The 15,940-nt window shown below is 36.1% G+C and overlaps 1 protein-coding gene across 1 annotated transcript in view; it reads left to right on the forward strand.

Moving 5' to 3' along the window:
* Nucleotides 1-15,940, forward strand: part of ATRNL1 (attractin like 1) — a 537,457-nt gene that overhangs the window by 197,941 nt on the left and 323,576 nt on the right. The window contains exon 21 of the mRNA XM_075026472.1: nucleotides 6,986-7,038. Within this exon, the coding sequence (XP_074882573.1) occupies nucleotides 6,986-7,038 (53 nt within the window). The remainder of the gene's footprint in view (nucleotides 1-6,985; nucleotides 7,039-15,940) is intronic.

A 15,940-nucleotide genomic window follows, 5' to 3' on the forward strand; every position in this document is an offset into this window, starting at 1 on the left:
AAAAACATTGTCTCAAGACATCATTACTGACACTTACAAGAAGAAACAAATAAATCATTTTCCCACATTATTAAAAAGTCCTAACTGGAAACATAAATCCTAGTACCTTTTACCCTTTTAGGTTATCATCATCTTAAGAGGTAGGCTGATAATTCTTTATATCTAAAGCAGAAGGGTTGCTCATGACTGGAAGGATCTTGACACTGAGCAAAGTGAAACTGTCCAATTTTTACATTAGAACCAAAGATGCTTTATTGTAGCTCGAAAAAATTGAGACAACTATTCACATACTTGAATATTAATGGAGAACATTGGGACACATAGTGCAATGTCAATACAGTCACAAAGCAGACCCTTAACTATAAGAGGGATATATCTGCATTTATAGATTAGTAGTTTGTATATTTCACTGCAGCAAAACAAAGATTAGGGTAGAAATACAATAATAGTTGACAATTAAACAAACCTACTCTGAAAATCACAATGCATTCACTAACTTTGCTGACGATACCCATTTTTCATTAAATATGTCATCTGAGCTCAATTATCACACCTGAATCTTAGCACTTCTGCAGAAGAATGATGCTGCTTCTGAATCTTTTAGACATGCTTGACCTCCCAATACATGAGACAGGCTGGTGTAGCGTAACTGTTGGTTGTGAGGTCACTCACTTTCATTGGTATCGACCATGTCTGTTTAACTGTTGTTGATGGTTAGAAGATGCGGCTGTTCTTTGACAGTTCTGTGTAAATGGTATTGAAACCAAGTAGGTCTGAGTCAAGACCTGGGGATTTTTGTTCTCCTGCATCCAGGTACAAGTGTGAATTAGGATTCCAGGTATCGGTCACTCGCTGTTCTGGGCCAGTTAATGACCCAAGAACAGCTGGGGTTGGTGCTTTCATCCACGAGTCACCACTCTTGAGCTGAAAATCAGCTGTTTCTATGGCATCACTTCCAAAATGTTATGAATTACAGCCAATTACAGTTATTGACTATAGTTAAGCATACACCTCAGCTTATTTTCTCATTGCTGGAAAGGTACTTTTAGAATAGGAAGTCTTGCATGACTTTCAAGAAGAGCTAACCAGCAAGCACGATAAATACCTGTGTATGAATCTGTGCTGAGCTCAGTGTTACTACATTGTTATTACTAACGGTTCATCAGCTGTCTCGTAAGTATCTGCAAAATCTGCAGCCACAGCACCATGGGCATATTTTTAATGCTGAGGATGTAGTAATATATAGTAGTATGTAGTAATGCTTCATAGTCCAGTTATGATGCCACAGGCCTAACCATGTGACTAGAGAAATCTTTAAGTTTAGCTTTACAAACACTCTTTGAACTTTGGTTATGAGGTCTCCCAAGTAAGCAAATTATGTTATGTTAAATAGTAGTCCACTATTCAAAACCACCATAGCATCACACCACTGTGGTACCAGGAAAGTAGAATGAAAACAGGAGCCTGTTGTGCAAGATCAGGAACTGGGGCAGGGAGATCAGGAGCAGAAATCAGTGATGGAGGACAGCAGGAACAAGACTGCTGGCTAGATAGGTGACAGAATGAGAAATAAAGGCTAGAGGAGAGTTGAGCAGAAGTTGAACAGTAGTCCTAGAAGATACTCTTACTCATCTAAAAGCTGGGGCAAGCCACCAGTCAGGGCCCAGGAGTAGTCTGCCAAGTCCATTAGTCTTTATCAATCTGGAACCTCTTGTAGATGCAATGCTGAGAACCTAGGCAAAATCCCAGACCTGTTTATGACCAGCTGTAGATCAGAAAGATGACAGCTCTTTCCCAGACTTTGTGGAAGTGGTCTGTGTTAATTTGCAAGGACAAAATATGAGGTAAGGGTCATAAATATCCACTCAGTATAGTTGACAAGCCTGCGCCTAGGCCAGAAAAAGATACAACTGCCTCACCAGGGAATCAGTTGAATAAAAGATTATTGTCTTTTAGAGTGGTCTGACATACATTTTTGTCTTCCCTGAGAGTTTGGCATTAAAACCAAACTCAGGTAGAGGAAAGACCAGCCATACATGGGTTAGTCTTCCCTTGTTCCTTTTTTTTCTTCACTTTTAACTGAAAGGAAAGATTTCCCAATTAGTGGTGGCAGCAGAACTGCAGAAAATCTTGCCTTCACAATCAAAGGTTAGATGAGCTCTTATAAGTTTCCACACAATAAAATCACTAGTCTAGAAAGCTGTAGATCTAGGTTGGTGTTATATTCTGATTCTTTAGGTGAGAAGCTTGAACATATACCCTTCCTTAAGGGAGATACCAGTAAGCACGATAAAATTAGACACACACATATATATATTTATAGATAGATATATATATACTTCTATTGCCAGTTCCTTAGATTTCTTAAGGTTGGTAGATGCAGATATAGTGCACAAGTTCATACACATTGCTAAACTTCAACAGAGGGACACTTGTAAACTCTGTCTTACAAAAAAGCCTTTCATTCATTAAACCCCCCTCAAATCTGTGAATCTTAATGTAAACATGTACTCTTGGAGACATTTATGGTATTTAATAAGAAAGCCAAAAATTATCATTCACATGGTCATAAACATGAGAAAAGTTATTTTTTTTAATGCATTTGTCCATAACTTTTATTTTGAACTCCCAGAAAATCCAGGGAGTAAAAAAGAAAGTGAAAGAAAATGGTTCAGTTTTGAAAGGATAATTGAGGGAGAGGTTGGGGAATAACTGCTAATAGCAGGCCATCAGAAGGTCAGTGAGCTTGATGAATTGAATACTTTTGTGTTGGAACAAACCATAGAACTTGTACGTAACCCGGTAGCAGCCTCTCTCCATTTGTCCTTGTAAATGGGAGCTGTGTCTTTGGAGTCATGCCAGAGTGGAACTGCTCATTCATTATTACCACTTAAAGCAAATGATCATAGCCCTATGGCACATAAAATAACGAGTGTAGCTCCCATTTCACAGATACAAAGCATATATTATGCTTCACATATGGTCAAATGTGCGCTGGCTTTTGGAAAAGGTACAAAAATTACTACAATGAGTACAGCTCATAAGGAAATAATTCAGCGAATAGGAAATTTTGTAATTGGAGCCATAATTAGTGACTAACGCAGAGCAATACATATGCTTAATGAAATAGGATAAGATTAAAAGACAAACCTAAATTTATTCAGAACCTAGCATACATACTCACGTGAATAATTTTATATGTAGTCTAATCCTATTAGTTTCATCTTTTCACTCCACTGAAAACTAAGTGTTTAAATAGCATCTTTGATTTGAATTAAAGCAGGCTTCCCTAACTAGTAAGATCTCCACCTCACGCTATTCCTAACATACATTATGAAAGTGTTCTGCACCAGGGGACAGAGGAGGAAGCATAAGAGAGGCGGTGCACGGTTCTTTCTGTATCTCAAAAAGGCCTGGCAACAAATGGCATACTAAACTAGCTTTTTTAATAAGATAGACTAAAAAGAGGCATACGGAGAGCAGGTAAATCTTATGCCCCTTCAGTTGCTGGGATCCCTGTGTGCATGCAGCACTGGATGGGCGCAGCATGGATTTTCCTCTGGAGTACTGCATAGCTCCTGTCCGTGGAGAGGTGCCTCCTCCCTCCCATACTACGGTGCCTTTTATCTTGTGTAAAAACAAAACCATATATCTCCTCCTGACAAGCTGGAAGGTTCTCTTTGATAACAACCACCAGCACACAGCCTTCCAGCACCTTCCCTTACAGCAGCTACTCGTGCTCGCAGCTGGGCTTGTAGGATGAACAAGGACTAGTAGATCAGACATGCCTTGCCCAAAATCACTAGCTCCTTGAGTACAACGTCTGCCGTGAGGCTCCCAATATAGATAGTACAATATATATGATAATATATCAAAATTGCTATGGTGTAATTCACTGTTCTTTTTTTTTTATTATGCATATTTTATCATTTCATCATGCATTATGCTGGAACAACTGAAATGACTGGCTGTAAAATTGCATTGCCATTTTCTCTTCAAGATTCGTGAAGGTCACTTCTATAATTGTCAGGGAATTAGTAATTATTTGGATTTGAATGAATACTTACAAATACTTGTATATTGCAAAATACTCTGTAGCCAGTAATTTTCATATTAAGCATTCTTTTGTGTGTTCTTTTAAGTAGTGAAACCTGTGGTGTGTTAGACGGATTTTATAGATATTTTTTATTTTGTGTATTCTTGTGGTTTTTCTGTAATATAAATAGAAATATAAATACCAGAAAGGTTCGTGTGATGCTGGAAATTCCTGGGTTCTGGTAATTATTGATCCACAGGAGATGGTTTCATCTGATCAGAAGGATAGCTGAATGGAGAAGGGAAGCTGTACGGAAACAGCTTTTCTTTTTCATATAGATTTTCAAGATTAAAAAAAAAAAAAAAAAAGGTAGTCCTGTTTTGTGTCAGGAGCAAACTAAGCTTCTTTTAGACCCTGGGTCAAATCACCACAGGTGAGTACTGTGGCCAGCAAGAGTTCACAGCAGAATTTGTTTAGTTTGTACTGACGGAAAGTTGTACAGCTTATTGTAACTGCTGGTCAGACATTGCTCTTCCATGTTGTACATAAATCAGTGCCGTTATCAGTGAGCAGCAGGGTAAGTTTCTTACCTTCCGAGAAAGTTTCTTGTCTTGTCTGAGAAAAGACTGTGAATACACAGTTATTTATATAAAATATATTTTTGCATTCTGGTATAAAACCCCAGCATATTCTGAATACTGCCTGTATTGAATATTCTACTTTGCCTTTGAAACAATTCAGAAGAAAAAAAAAATTCCTCTTACAATAATCTCTATCATGTTACTATAATTTGATGCATGATATTGTCTTGTTTGTGTGACAATCTTACATACAAGAAAAGGAAATTTTTTTAAACTCTTCATTCAAAAATGACCCTTTTCCCTTAGTTCTTTCTTTCAAAATTGCCAACCTAAAGACACTTTCAGCCACAAGAATCTATTTTTACAAGCCTAATCTGTTTTAGTGAGCTGTTCTTTGAAGAAATTAGTTAATGTTTTGCAATGTTTAGGAAAAAGCGTGTAAGGCAGACCAATATAATTACTTGAGATTATTTTCTCCTTTCCTTTATAAGTACATGCAAGAGAGATATTGCAGCATCAATCCTTCTTCTAAATTCTGTGGAAAGGACTGTAGGGACAGAGTGTCTGTGTGTACAAGACCACAAATTGTGTGCTGCAGTTAGAGTTGAAGCATATGGTTTTTTGGTTTCTTGGAGTTTAAGCGAAAGTTTTTCTATATAAAAGAAATGTTAAATTTCTGTACAGTTGATCCTGCAAAGAGTTCTCACAATGACATGAGATCGGGAGTGGGCAAGGGCAGAGTCAAGAACATTTTTTTTCCCTACTTTTCCATTTTATTGCTACTGTTGATTATTTTCTTTGTGATATTGTAACAAAGGGTCAAGGAGATTCTCTGCCTGTTTTTTAATTAAAATGATCATGTTAAGAATCACCAGTTGGAAACTACTGAAGAGACCAACAGGAATATAAATGTTATTCTACAGTCTGCAACTTGTTAAATGATATGACGTCTAAGTTAGAAAGTTTTGTAATACTACCCACAAATAAAATAACACAAAAAAACCTCCTTGCAATTTAAGTTTCCTAGAACAAAGTAATGAAAAGGTAGTCCAAGCTATTAAATGATCCAGATTTCTTCTGGGAAAATATTTATATGGAACTTAATAGGCAGCAATAAGCTTCCTCTTTGTTTTATGAATCATTCTGTGTATTTAAACAGAAAACTATAATCTTGCTGGAGACTTCTGTGGAATAGCCAAGAAAATCAAAAGCAGGATAATCAGTTTCTATTAAGGTACTTAGCATTTTTAGAGAAAAGTTATATAATTCAATTTGATAACTGTGAAATTCTGTAGGATATTTCATGTCTCTGAAAATAACTATATATCTTATCAATAAGAAAGATATTTCTCCAGCTCTTACCATGTACATGTCTTGTCAGCAGCATCAGTACATTATATTCAGTCTAAATTTCACCTAGTGCCCTAGGTGGTCAATGAAGAGAAGCAATTGCCTCAAGTTCAGAGAAGCCAAGTAGCTTAGACACTGCTGTGCTTACAGTGCTATATATATATGGGTACAATTTCTAGCCCCAGAGCCAGTTGCCGTGGCCTAGTTGCAGCTACATAGCTTAGGACTAACCTTTCTAGAGCAGACAGCATAGCTTTGGGTCACCTCTAGGTCCTCTGTTGTGCTGTGAAAATGTAATCATTATTTTATGCTTAGGGGTATTTTGGGGTTTGGGGTTTTTTTTGTTATTGTTGGGTATTTTTTTCACTTAAAGAGTTGGAAATATATGAAGGTTGCATTGCAGCCCACCAGAGTGGTGTTTGTCTGGTTGGAAATGGAGAGTGTATGTTCCATCCCTGAAGGGATGGCATGAAGAGGTGTGGAAGGTATCTGAGGGTGCAAAGCCTGGGCTGGTAGTGTTTCAGGACTGTGTATGTTAGAGGAAGACATATTTAGGAACATTTTCTTCAGTGAATGATCTCCCTGATCGATGCTCAGCTGTTATCTTGGGGAGGGCCAGTGGGGGGATCAAAACCAGCCAAGGGAGTAAGCTGTCACTGAAGCGTCACGGATAATTAGAGATCCAGGGCTCAGCCTCGCTGCCCAGCTCTCTCTTGTTCATTAGTGGAGACGTACCACCTGTGTGTGGTAAGTCCTACAATAGGCACTGACTTTAAACACATAACTGAAGTGCCTTCTTCAAGAGCCTGGCCACTCTGACTTTCTTTCAAAAGGGGAGAGGAAAGAGAGGTACCTCTGGAAAGTAGCACACCCTAATTAGGAACTATATCAAATGCTTTATGTTTTCATGAGTAATGAAACTCATGCTATTTGGAATGAGTATTCTAGCTGCATTTTTCTTAAAACTATACTGTGTTTAATGGGAATGTTTGGTTTTGTCTTTTTTTCCCCCCTGCAGCTGTGACTCTGAAAATAGGTATCTCGGAAATCCGCTTAGGGGAACATGTTACTGTGAGTACTTATATTTTTAATGTTCAGTACTTAAATGCTGTTTACATATTATGTGATAATTTCATTTCCTTGGAAAAATGAAATATTTTTCTTAAGATTTTCTGAAGTTGGGAACATTGATATTTTGTCTGAAAAATAGAATGCCCCACTGGGCTTCTCTGTTACTTTGTCCGCAAGAATGCAAATCAAAGTCTACTAATAAAGTTGCTGCCTTACACCTAGGTTAGAGGGACTGACCAAGCCATTGGGTTATTCTCTGTATCTCAACATATGTGAATGAAAGGAATATGTAATTGTGTCATTGTTTAAAAGACAGAATTTGTGGTGGGGAAATGGAAATAGGCTAAGCAGTAGTATTTTCTGGGGACATTCTGAATGGTTTAGTCACTCTGCCTCCCAGGAACATGATACACAGCTGCTCTCCAAGTATCATAAAATGATACTGTGTGTTGTCTCCATGTTCTTATTGTAGAAAAGGTGTCTCCGGCAAATTTACTTTAAAGCATTACATTTCTGATAGTCATAGTGAAAGACCTGAAGGGATGAGAATGCTTATTACCTATGTGCAGAAATCCCTTAGTGAGCTGTGCCAATTTTGCTGTGCCAATATCAATGTTAAATAGTAATTTTAATCATCATAAAAACATATGGGATGTTGGAGAACATTGTTTTACCTTTTGTGACTTTCGCACATACCTGCTCAATGTCAGACAATTGGATCCATTTGTCGATTGTTTCCTAACATCATCCCTACCTCAAACTTAAATTTACATAAAGACATATCTCTGAATATCTCTATAGCATCCATTCTGATCTTTGGCCTTGTTTTTCAGCATTTCATTTCAAAATGTACACAAAAGCTTTGTTTAGAATCTCTTTAAGGCATCAGTTACCTAATAAATTAATGTTTCTTTCTTTTCTACCTTAAATGGTTCGCATCTGCAAGGTATGTTTTAGAGAACAAAATAGACACATACTATATTACAGATGCTGACACATCCCTAGGCCTAAAGCATTTATTCCTCTTGAGTATTAAAGAAACTTGGTGTGGATTGGTTTTTTTTCTCACAGACAAGTTAAGTTCAAATGTAATACTTTAAACTGGAAGATAATTTTAAAATATTGTATTTTGAAGATACTGTTAACATTGACAGTTTACATAAAATACACCAGGTTAAAAATACTCCTTAAACTGTGTTCTAAAGATACTGTTGATCAAATAAATTCAATTCCATTTGTTGTTTGTTGCACATTAATTTTTTCTTATTTCAAAACAGAAATTTCAGTATTTAGAAGAATGAATTTTTACATCTATGAATTTTATAAATTTTGTAGATATAAGTTCATACTATGAAGAGTGTGCCATATAGGCTATTTGGATATGTGTATCAGTATTTGTTTTGTCTTTTAAAAATAAACATTATTAAATTTAAGAGATGGAGAAGAAATGACAGTAATGAGATTTGTAGACCTCAGGCACCTCCATGAAAACCCTTTTATTTTGCTATCATGTTGCAGGTTGTGTCTATAAATCATGTTGGAGACAAATTGTACTACATTCAAGATACCCTTTCACCTTTAACTCACTACTATTATTTGTCTCCTGTCAGATTTCAAAATATTTTAAAGATCTTGTTGTTCTGGAATGGTAAATCTTCTTTTAATACTTTCAGTCATTTAAAATATTGTATATAAACAGTTTTCAGAGTTATTTTACCTGGAGGTAATAAGGAGCCTGTGCTAATTTAAAATAATGAATATCTGCATTTCTTACATTTAGTGGCTGATGCATCATAATGGGAAATAATTTGTTAATTTGTGGATAACTGACTAACCTAAGATTTCAAGGACAATTGCTTATCAGCACCATCCATTACCTGCTACATCATGTATTAGAATATATATATGTCATAAAGAGATGCTCCAATTTCTTATCTATATAAGTATTTTAAAATATGGCCTTACCATGGACTATAATGTGTACAAGAAAATGTTTTGATTTTGCACAAGACAGACATTTGGATGGTATTTTTCTGTGCTTATTTCACTACTGTGTAAGAAACTTTCTCTTTAGACACTTATATTGTTGCTTTACTTCTCCTGAAGTGAAGAATATTCTTATTTTATACATCACGGGAATACTTATTGCTCAGGAGGGAGGAAAGTACTGAGGAAAAACAAATTGTATATACTTATGAGCAGTATGAGTTTATGAGAAATAAAAATTCTAGGCACACTTGTTTCTACCACTTAGAATCAAAATCAGTGAATGGTACAAAAATAGGAATACAACTAGTAATTTGCTGTATGGTTGGGATCTTCTTCAGGAAAGCTTTTAGTCACATGCTTGAGTTTAGCCATCTTCAAAATGACCAGTTTTAGGTGTTCAAATTTTATCTTTTTTTCAGTTGTGTAAATACTGCAGTAAATTGGAATGCTTTTCTAAGCCAAAACCTTAGAATTCAATCCTGAGTGTATGGCTAACTTTTGTATGATATTGGATGACCTCAATTTCTCTTTAACAGCAGGATGTGGATTGAGAATACTTGTTGCCTTAGAGGAACTTTCTGCAATGTGTGATATTGTGAATACCCACTGCCCTATAAAAGTTCAGCTGTTTCCATCTCTTGCTCTCTGCCTAGCGTACCCATTTCTTGCCTAGTCCTCTCCTCCCTCTTGCCTGTCATTGCTATCCTCAAGCCTAGGAAGGGGGAACAGACTGTGTTGATCTATGCACTGGTATTAACATCAATAGACTGTTTAAGATGGTGAGTAAATGCTAAACTTAATAGAGTTAGCCAGTGGGATAGCACAGATTGTTTTAGTTTCTTCCTTATTTGTTTCCTTTAGTAGTGATGTAGGAGAGTAAGCAGAATTTTAAGACTGTACATGGATCACATTATGATTGGAGAAGTGATCTGAGAACAAATGAAAACACAGGAAAATTACAGATAGGTGTAGCATGATCAAAAAGAATGAGATTTATATAGGAAGTAACATGCTGAAACATTGCAGGGACTTAATCTAAATACAGATACTATGCCAAAAGGGTAAACACAGATAGCAGCAAAGCCATCAAATCCTAGAGATAACATGAGCAGTTCTTTAAACATCGGATTTCATTCTAATATGGCATTTCAAAATGTGGCAGCACTGGACATGGGTAGTTTTTCTACTTTAAATTATCAAAACTTAAGTAGAGTGGGAAATGCATAATAGACAGGGCATGCAATAGTGTATTATCCAGATTGTGTGAAAATCGTCACCCATTGCTTCTATTAGAATTATTTTCATTTCATTCTTCATGACTTCACTGTATGATTGAAAAAGCACAACAGAGAGAACAAACTTCTCAGACTAAGAGAGAACAACCTTCACAGATATAAAAATTAGAAAAATATTGAATGTGTAAGAATGCATGAGCAGCTGCATGATGGTCTATGTTCTAGTACCCTGTTGTCAGTAGTTGTCAGTAGTGGCTGAATATGAATGCCAGGGGAAGAGTATAGCAAATGAACAAATATACAGTGATATTTTTGTCTTTACATCCAGCGATTTGCAGCTCAGGAACTCTGTGAGAGGGAGGATTTCTTGAGCCAAAAGTGTTTGATGTGCCATTGTTTAGGAATATCAGAGGAAATCTTATCAAAGATTTCTTATACATTATAAAAAGAAGAATATGAAAACAAAAGCTTCATGAATTTAAAAGCCACAGCTTTGCTTGTCCATGTAAATATTCTTGTAGGTTGAGTACAAGTCAGCTTCTGGATTGTGTCTCTGTATTTCTGGTAGGGAGGCTCTGTATCCCTAGGCCTTTCTGTTAGAAGCCAATCTTTCTGTGAATGATCGGAAGCTGATTCAATCCATATAAATGAATTCTGAGTGGAGGCCAGAGATGGTTGTGCAGCTGACTTATGCATGTACACAGACCATAAATATAACATTTTGTCATGATGCATTCGTATTTGTTGTTGTTATAGTTCTTTGGTATCTCAGCCAGCATGATGTATAACAGTGACACCTAGATAGCAAAGTATGCATCCAAATTGCTACATTAGTTCTTCGCACGTCAGCATTAGAAATACATTGCTGTCAGAATCAGTGCTCCTGGGTGCAAAGAAACATGCAGCAAAACCAGATGGTTTTAGACTGATTGGGAAGAATCACTGGGACAAATGCCACTTCTGTGATTCTGACCTGGGTTATATACAGACGCAAAGCTGTAAATCATAAATGGATAAATAGTTAAACCAGTGTTCTAGAGAAAATGAGAGTTTAAATTTACAATTCATGATTTGTTACTATACAGGGGTGAATTATAGGCTTGCTAAAACCCACTTTTTTTGAAAGGATGTGATATTTTCCTTCATAAACCTCTTTTAGATATCCATATTTCTAAGGTTAAAACTTTCCAAAATGTCTGTTTTATGTGCATTACTTTGAGTGTCCAATGCTACATTTCAAACAAGAGATACAACTGATAGATTCTAATACTGCTATGAGCAGAAGCATGAAAGTTTACAATAAATCAGTAGTGTGAATGTAAATGGCATTGTTTGTCTGCATAGTTGTTAGAATTTCCAGATGAGTTTGGCACTCAAGAGTTGCCTATTCCATCAAGAGAATTCCTAGCTAAGACCAGTCTAGTAGCCAGCTAAGATAAAGTAGGTGAAAAAATATATGTGGATTTATATACCCTAGTTTCTTATACCCTTTTACCCTTTAAAAGGATGTTAAGAAGCATTTTTTATTATTTCTGGATACTACCATCAACAATGGAGAGAAGAGAACAAGTAGCTTCTCCATTTGGTTCTGCAGATTGGTTGCCCTTTTAAAATAGGCAGCAATAGTGGGTTACAGGGCAGCACGCTTTAGAGTATGAAACTTGCATACATTCAAGAAGATTTTCTCAGCTATGCACAACAAGAATTTAGTTACAATGCAATAAAATTGCAATAAATTAACAATTGTCATTAACCTGGTGCTTATCTTTGGACTGGACAGACAGTTTCATGGGTCCGTGACTATGTGTGAACTCAAAAAGAAGTGGAAGCTTGCCTTTTGCGTTCAGGAGTGCATTATGTATCCAGGGTAACACTATAGAGTTTGCTGTGCTGCAGAGCAGACCCACTTTTAAATTTGGTAGAGATTAGAACATGAGCATTGAGAAGGATTAGAGAATCCAGGAATGAATAGAGGTCAGGAGGGATAGGTCATTTACAAAGAAAATTAAAACAGGGAGGGGCTGAATGATTCGTAGTTTTTGTGGAATTAAAACCTATTTATTGATCATTTATTCCACATCTTCACAAGAATATATGCCTCTGATGGAGGTGTTTGCTGGATTTACAGCCTTAAAAAAGAGGAAGCATGCATAACTGTACATAAAAGAGGCTGAAAGAATGTACAAATTTTATTTTAACTGTTTTCCTGGGTTCATTGTGTTTCTTTCCACAGCTCTTTCTAATCTTTCTCTCACCTCAGTGTTTTATGAAATGTCATTTGTGGATGGCTTCACACAGTGACTCATCAGCCACTATTTCAAATGTTCTTCTGGGATGAAGCATGCAAAAAACGGAAGATGGTAGGCCCATCTGCAGAAGCTTTAAGGGTCAGGTGTACTACAGAGCACTGGCACCACTGAGCTTTTCTAGTCAACCTCATGGACACTGAGGGAGGAAATGGAAAGCCAGAGAAAACATTGCTGAGTTCTCAGATGTTTATCACTAAAAAAATCCAACACAATGACTACTAGGAAAATAATATTCATAGATTTTTTTTAAAAATTGTCATTGGATAGATTTTGTTAACTGTTTTTTTCTACTTAAAGTACACCACAGGAAAAATATGTGATCATATGTGAGCTACTAAATACCTTGCAACAACTTTCTGGGGAGTGACCTGAATAAATGGTTTATGGCTTTACCATCCCATTCTAAACTCTGAGCCATAAAATCATTATAGCTCTTAACACTATTGATTGTTTCCTTGGTATGCATACTGAAAGGATAGCAATAAGCAATTCTCCAAGTATGTCAGCAGCTCACAAAGATGAAGAATGGTACTTTAATGTCCAAAATTGGTGAGGAAGCATGAAATATACATTCAGTGAAAACTCTCAAGATAATATCTGGTATCTGTGCAGGGAGCTGGGGAGAAAGAAGCAAATTTTGCTTCTGGCTGTAGAACCTCGTAAGGATTCTAGTCCAGTCCTGGAGCTGCGTTAGCTCCATTACTGCTGACACGCCAGGGCTTCAAAAAAGGGCAAAGTAAAGTGTTAGTCCTTGACTATAGTCCTTACTATTTCTTACAGTAAATTTTTATTTTAATTTAAAACTTTTAAATCATACTGTTATGCAATGTATGTGGTGCCTGAAACAAAAACAAACACTCATTTTTTGTTTATTTAAAATTAATCTCACTTGATAAAAATTAAGAAAAGAAGTCTTAATAACTTTGATATTCAGGCTTTGGACTAACAGCCCTGTTACTCCTTTAGAGGTGTTACTTTATGTTTTTCCTTTCTGACTTTTTTTTATTTGCAATAGTAGTAAGTAGAAAAATGGTTTGATAGAGGACAAATTATTAAAAGTAGATAATTTATGACAACATAGTACCCCTAATAACGTTTCAGAAACATTGGCTCAATACTGTCTCAGAGCAAAAGGGTCAGATAATACATCCTTATTTATGTTGTCAAAATATAGTTTAGGCTTCATCTGACCTATTGATGTGGTCTGATAGTTCATCCCACCTCGTGTTTCCTTATTATTTGAACATACCTTTTTTTTCTTCTTTTTTTTTTTTTTCTGGGATTATTCGTAGTCCCATAGTTCATAGTTCATATATCAAAGTTCTGAAACAAGCCAATTTTCAGTAACAGTTATTATATTACAAATGTTATAATTTCATAAAAAGGGGAATTAAAACTGTCAAAAGAAATCTCTTTAAATACTATGCCAAATTTTCTCTTGTGGTCTAGCTGCCTTGCAATAATCTGGCAAAATGAAGGGGCAGAAACCAAGATCGTCATCTTCCCAGAAGAGTAGAATAAGCAGACAGAAGCAACCTCTGTGACAGGCATCATTCTAGGGGCAGATGGGTGCTCGATCTGGAATGAAACTTGGCTCTGGTTGCTCTCAGTTTGTGAGTGGCACACTGGGACCTACCATAAACTACTTCTTGGGCTGCTCCAGCCCTGCTGCTTGAAACTTTTTTTTGTGAAGGGAATATGTGCTTCCTTTTCCTCATCGTTCCCCAGCTTTTGTCTTCCATGTAGGGTGCCACTACTGAAGACTTGTTGCCCCTGTATCCCAAGCAGGTAATCTCAGCAGCATTTAGCTCAGAGCCCATTCCAAGGTGTGTCTGTGTTCAGTGCTGGGGCTACCACAGTGTGACGGCACTCCCCACCAAATAAGAGACTGTGTATAGAGCTGCACTGGCCCAAAGACATATTGGCTTCCCTAGTATTTCTCATACTATAGTGATATCTTATTTTTTTCATAAAATAAATTATGGGTTTTTCCTTTTACAATCACTGTGAGATTTTCAGATCTCACAGCAGAAGAGCACAGTTATAAGATGGTTGCATGCTAGTCAAGAAATGCAAATATGGTCTAATAGCTGTTGAAACATGTAATGCAACCTGTCAGGAAGAAGATGCAATGTGATTTTTAAGCACTCTGAGTGTGTGTAGGCGAACGTGCGTGTGTATGCAGTCAGGGACTTAGAGCATGACATCTTTTATTAAAAAATTATAAAAAAATAATTATCAAATAAAATGTGTGTTAGAGGTAGCCATAAAGCACTAGGTGGCAGACTTGCTATACTTAGAGAAAAATTAAACTCAAGAACATTCCAAGGAGAGTATTTTAGAAGATAAATAGCAAGTAGCACTTTTAATAAAACCGTTAGCAGAGATTTTCCAGATATTTAAAAATTATGTTGAAACTTAAAGGGCATAAACAATAAATTTTAGCTATTGAAAAGGTGTTTCTTTTAGTTGAGTTGTGAGATGTATACCAGCAGTTAGATGCCTCACTACTGATTTGTAGAATTCATGTTTCCTTTTGGGACAGCATTAATTTAAACTAAATACATATTGTAATTGTAAAACTGTCATGCTTGACTTAAAATAATGAGTTCCACCAATTATATCTAACACCGATTGACTTTGATACAGACTGAAACAATTTTTATTATTTATAAATACAGTAACAATAATGACTCACATTCTTTTTAATATATAGTCTTATACAAATAAATTCTATTTAAAAAGAAATCTTCTTAGTGTTTAAAGAGTCTAGTGGAACAGATTATAGTTTAAATAAGACAATTCTAGAAATGGTTTGAGAAAAGATTAGCCTCAACAAACCTACCAACTCAGAACATATAAAGAGCAACACACAAACGGAGTCTTTGCCCTGAGCTAAAATAACCACACAAACCAACTGTCGCCTTCCAGAGAATTAAAACAATAACCACACCAAGAATCTGAAGCTCCTAATAAAGTATTATGATCTCACCCCAGGCTCTGCGTACTCATTTGCCAAATGCTAGGTTGGCTTGCAGCTTTTTTGGGCAGGCTAAAGAAACAATTTTGCTGCCAATCATTTTCAGACTTTACTGTGAATTGGAGAATCTTTCCCTGTATGTATTTACTTTTTTTTTTTTTTAATATTGGGGTTTTTCTTATTTTAAAAAAAACCCACACTTTATTTTTTAAATGAAGATTGTTTGCCTTCTCTGATAGCTTTTGCTGATGTATCAGTGAATTTACTGACTGGAAAAACTACCTTTCTAACTGCCAGGAAGAAGGAAGTAATAGATAAATATACATTATAATGTATGCAAATAAAAGTCTGAATTAGAGTCCTTCATCACCTGATAGACTGTTCCACAG

Source organism: Buteo buteo, chromosome 4 (assembly GCF_964188355.1).
Source record: "Buteo buteo chromosome 4, bButBut1.hap1.1, whole genome shotgun sequence".
Taxonomy (NCBI): Eukaryota; Metazoa; Chordata; class Aves; order Accipitriformes; family Accipitridae; genus Buteo; species Buteo buteo.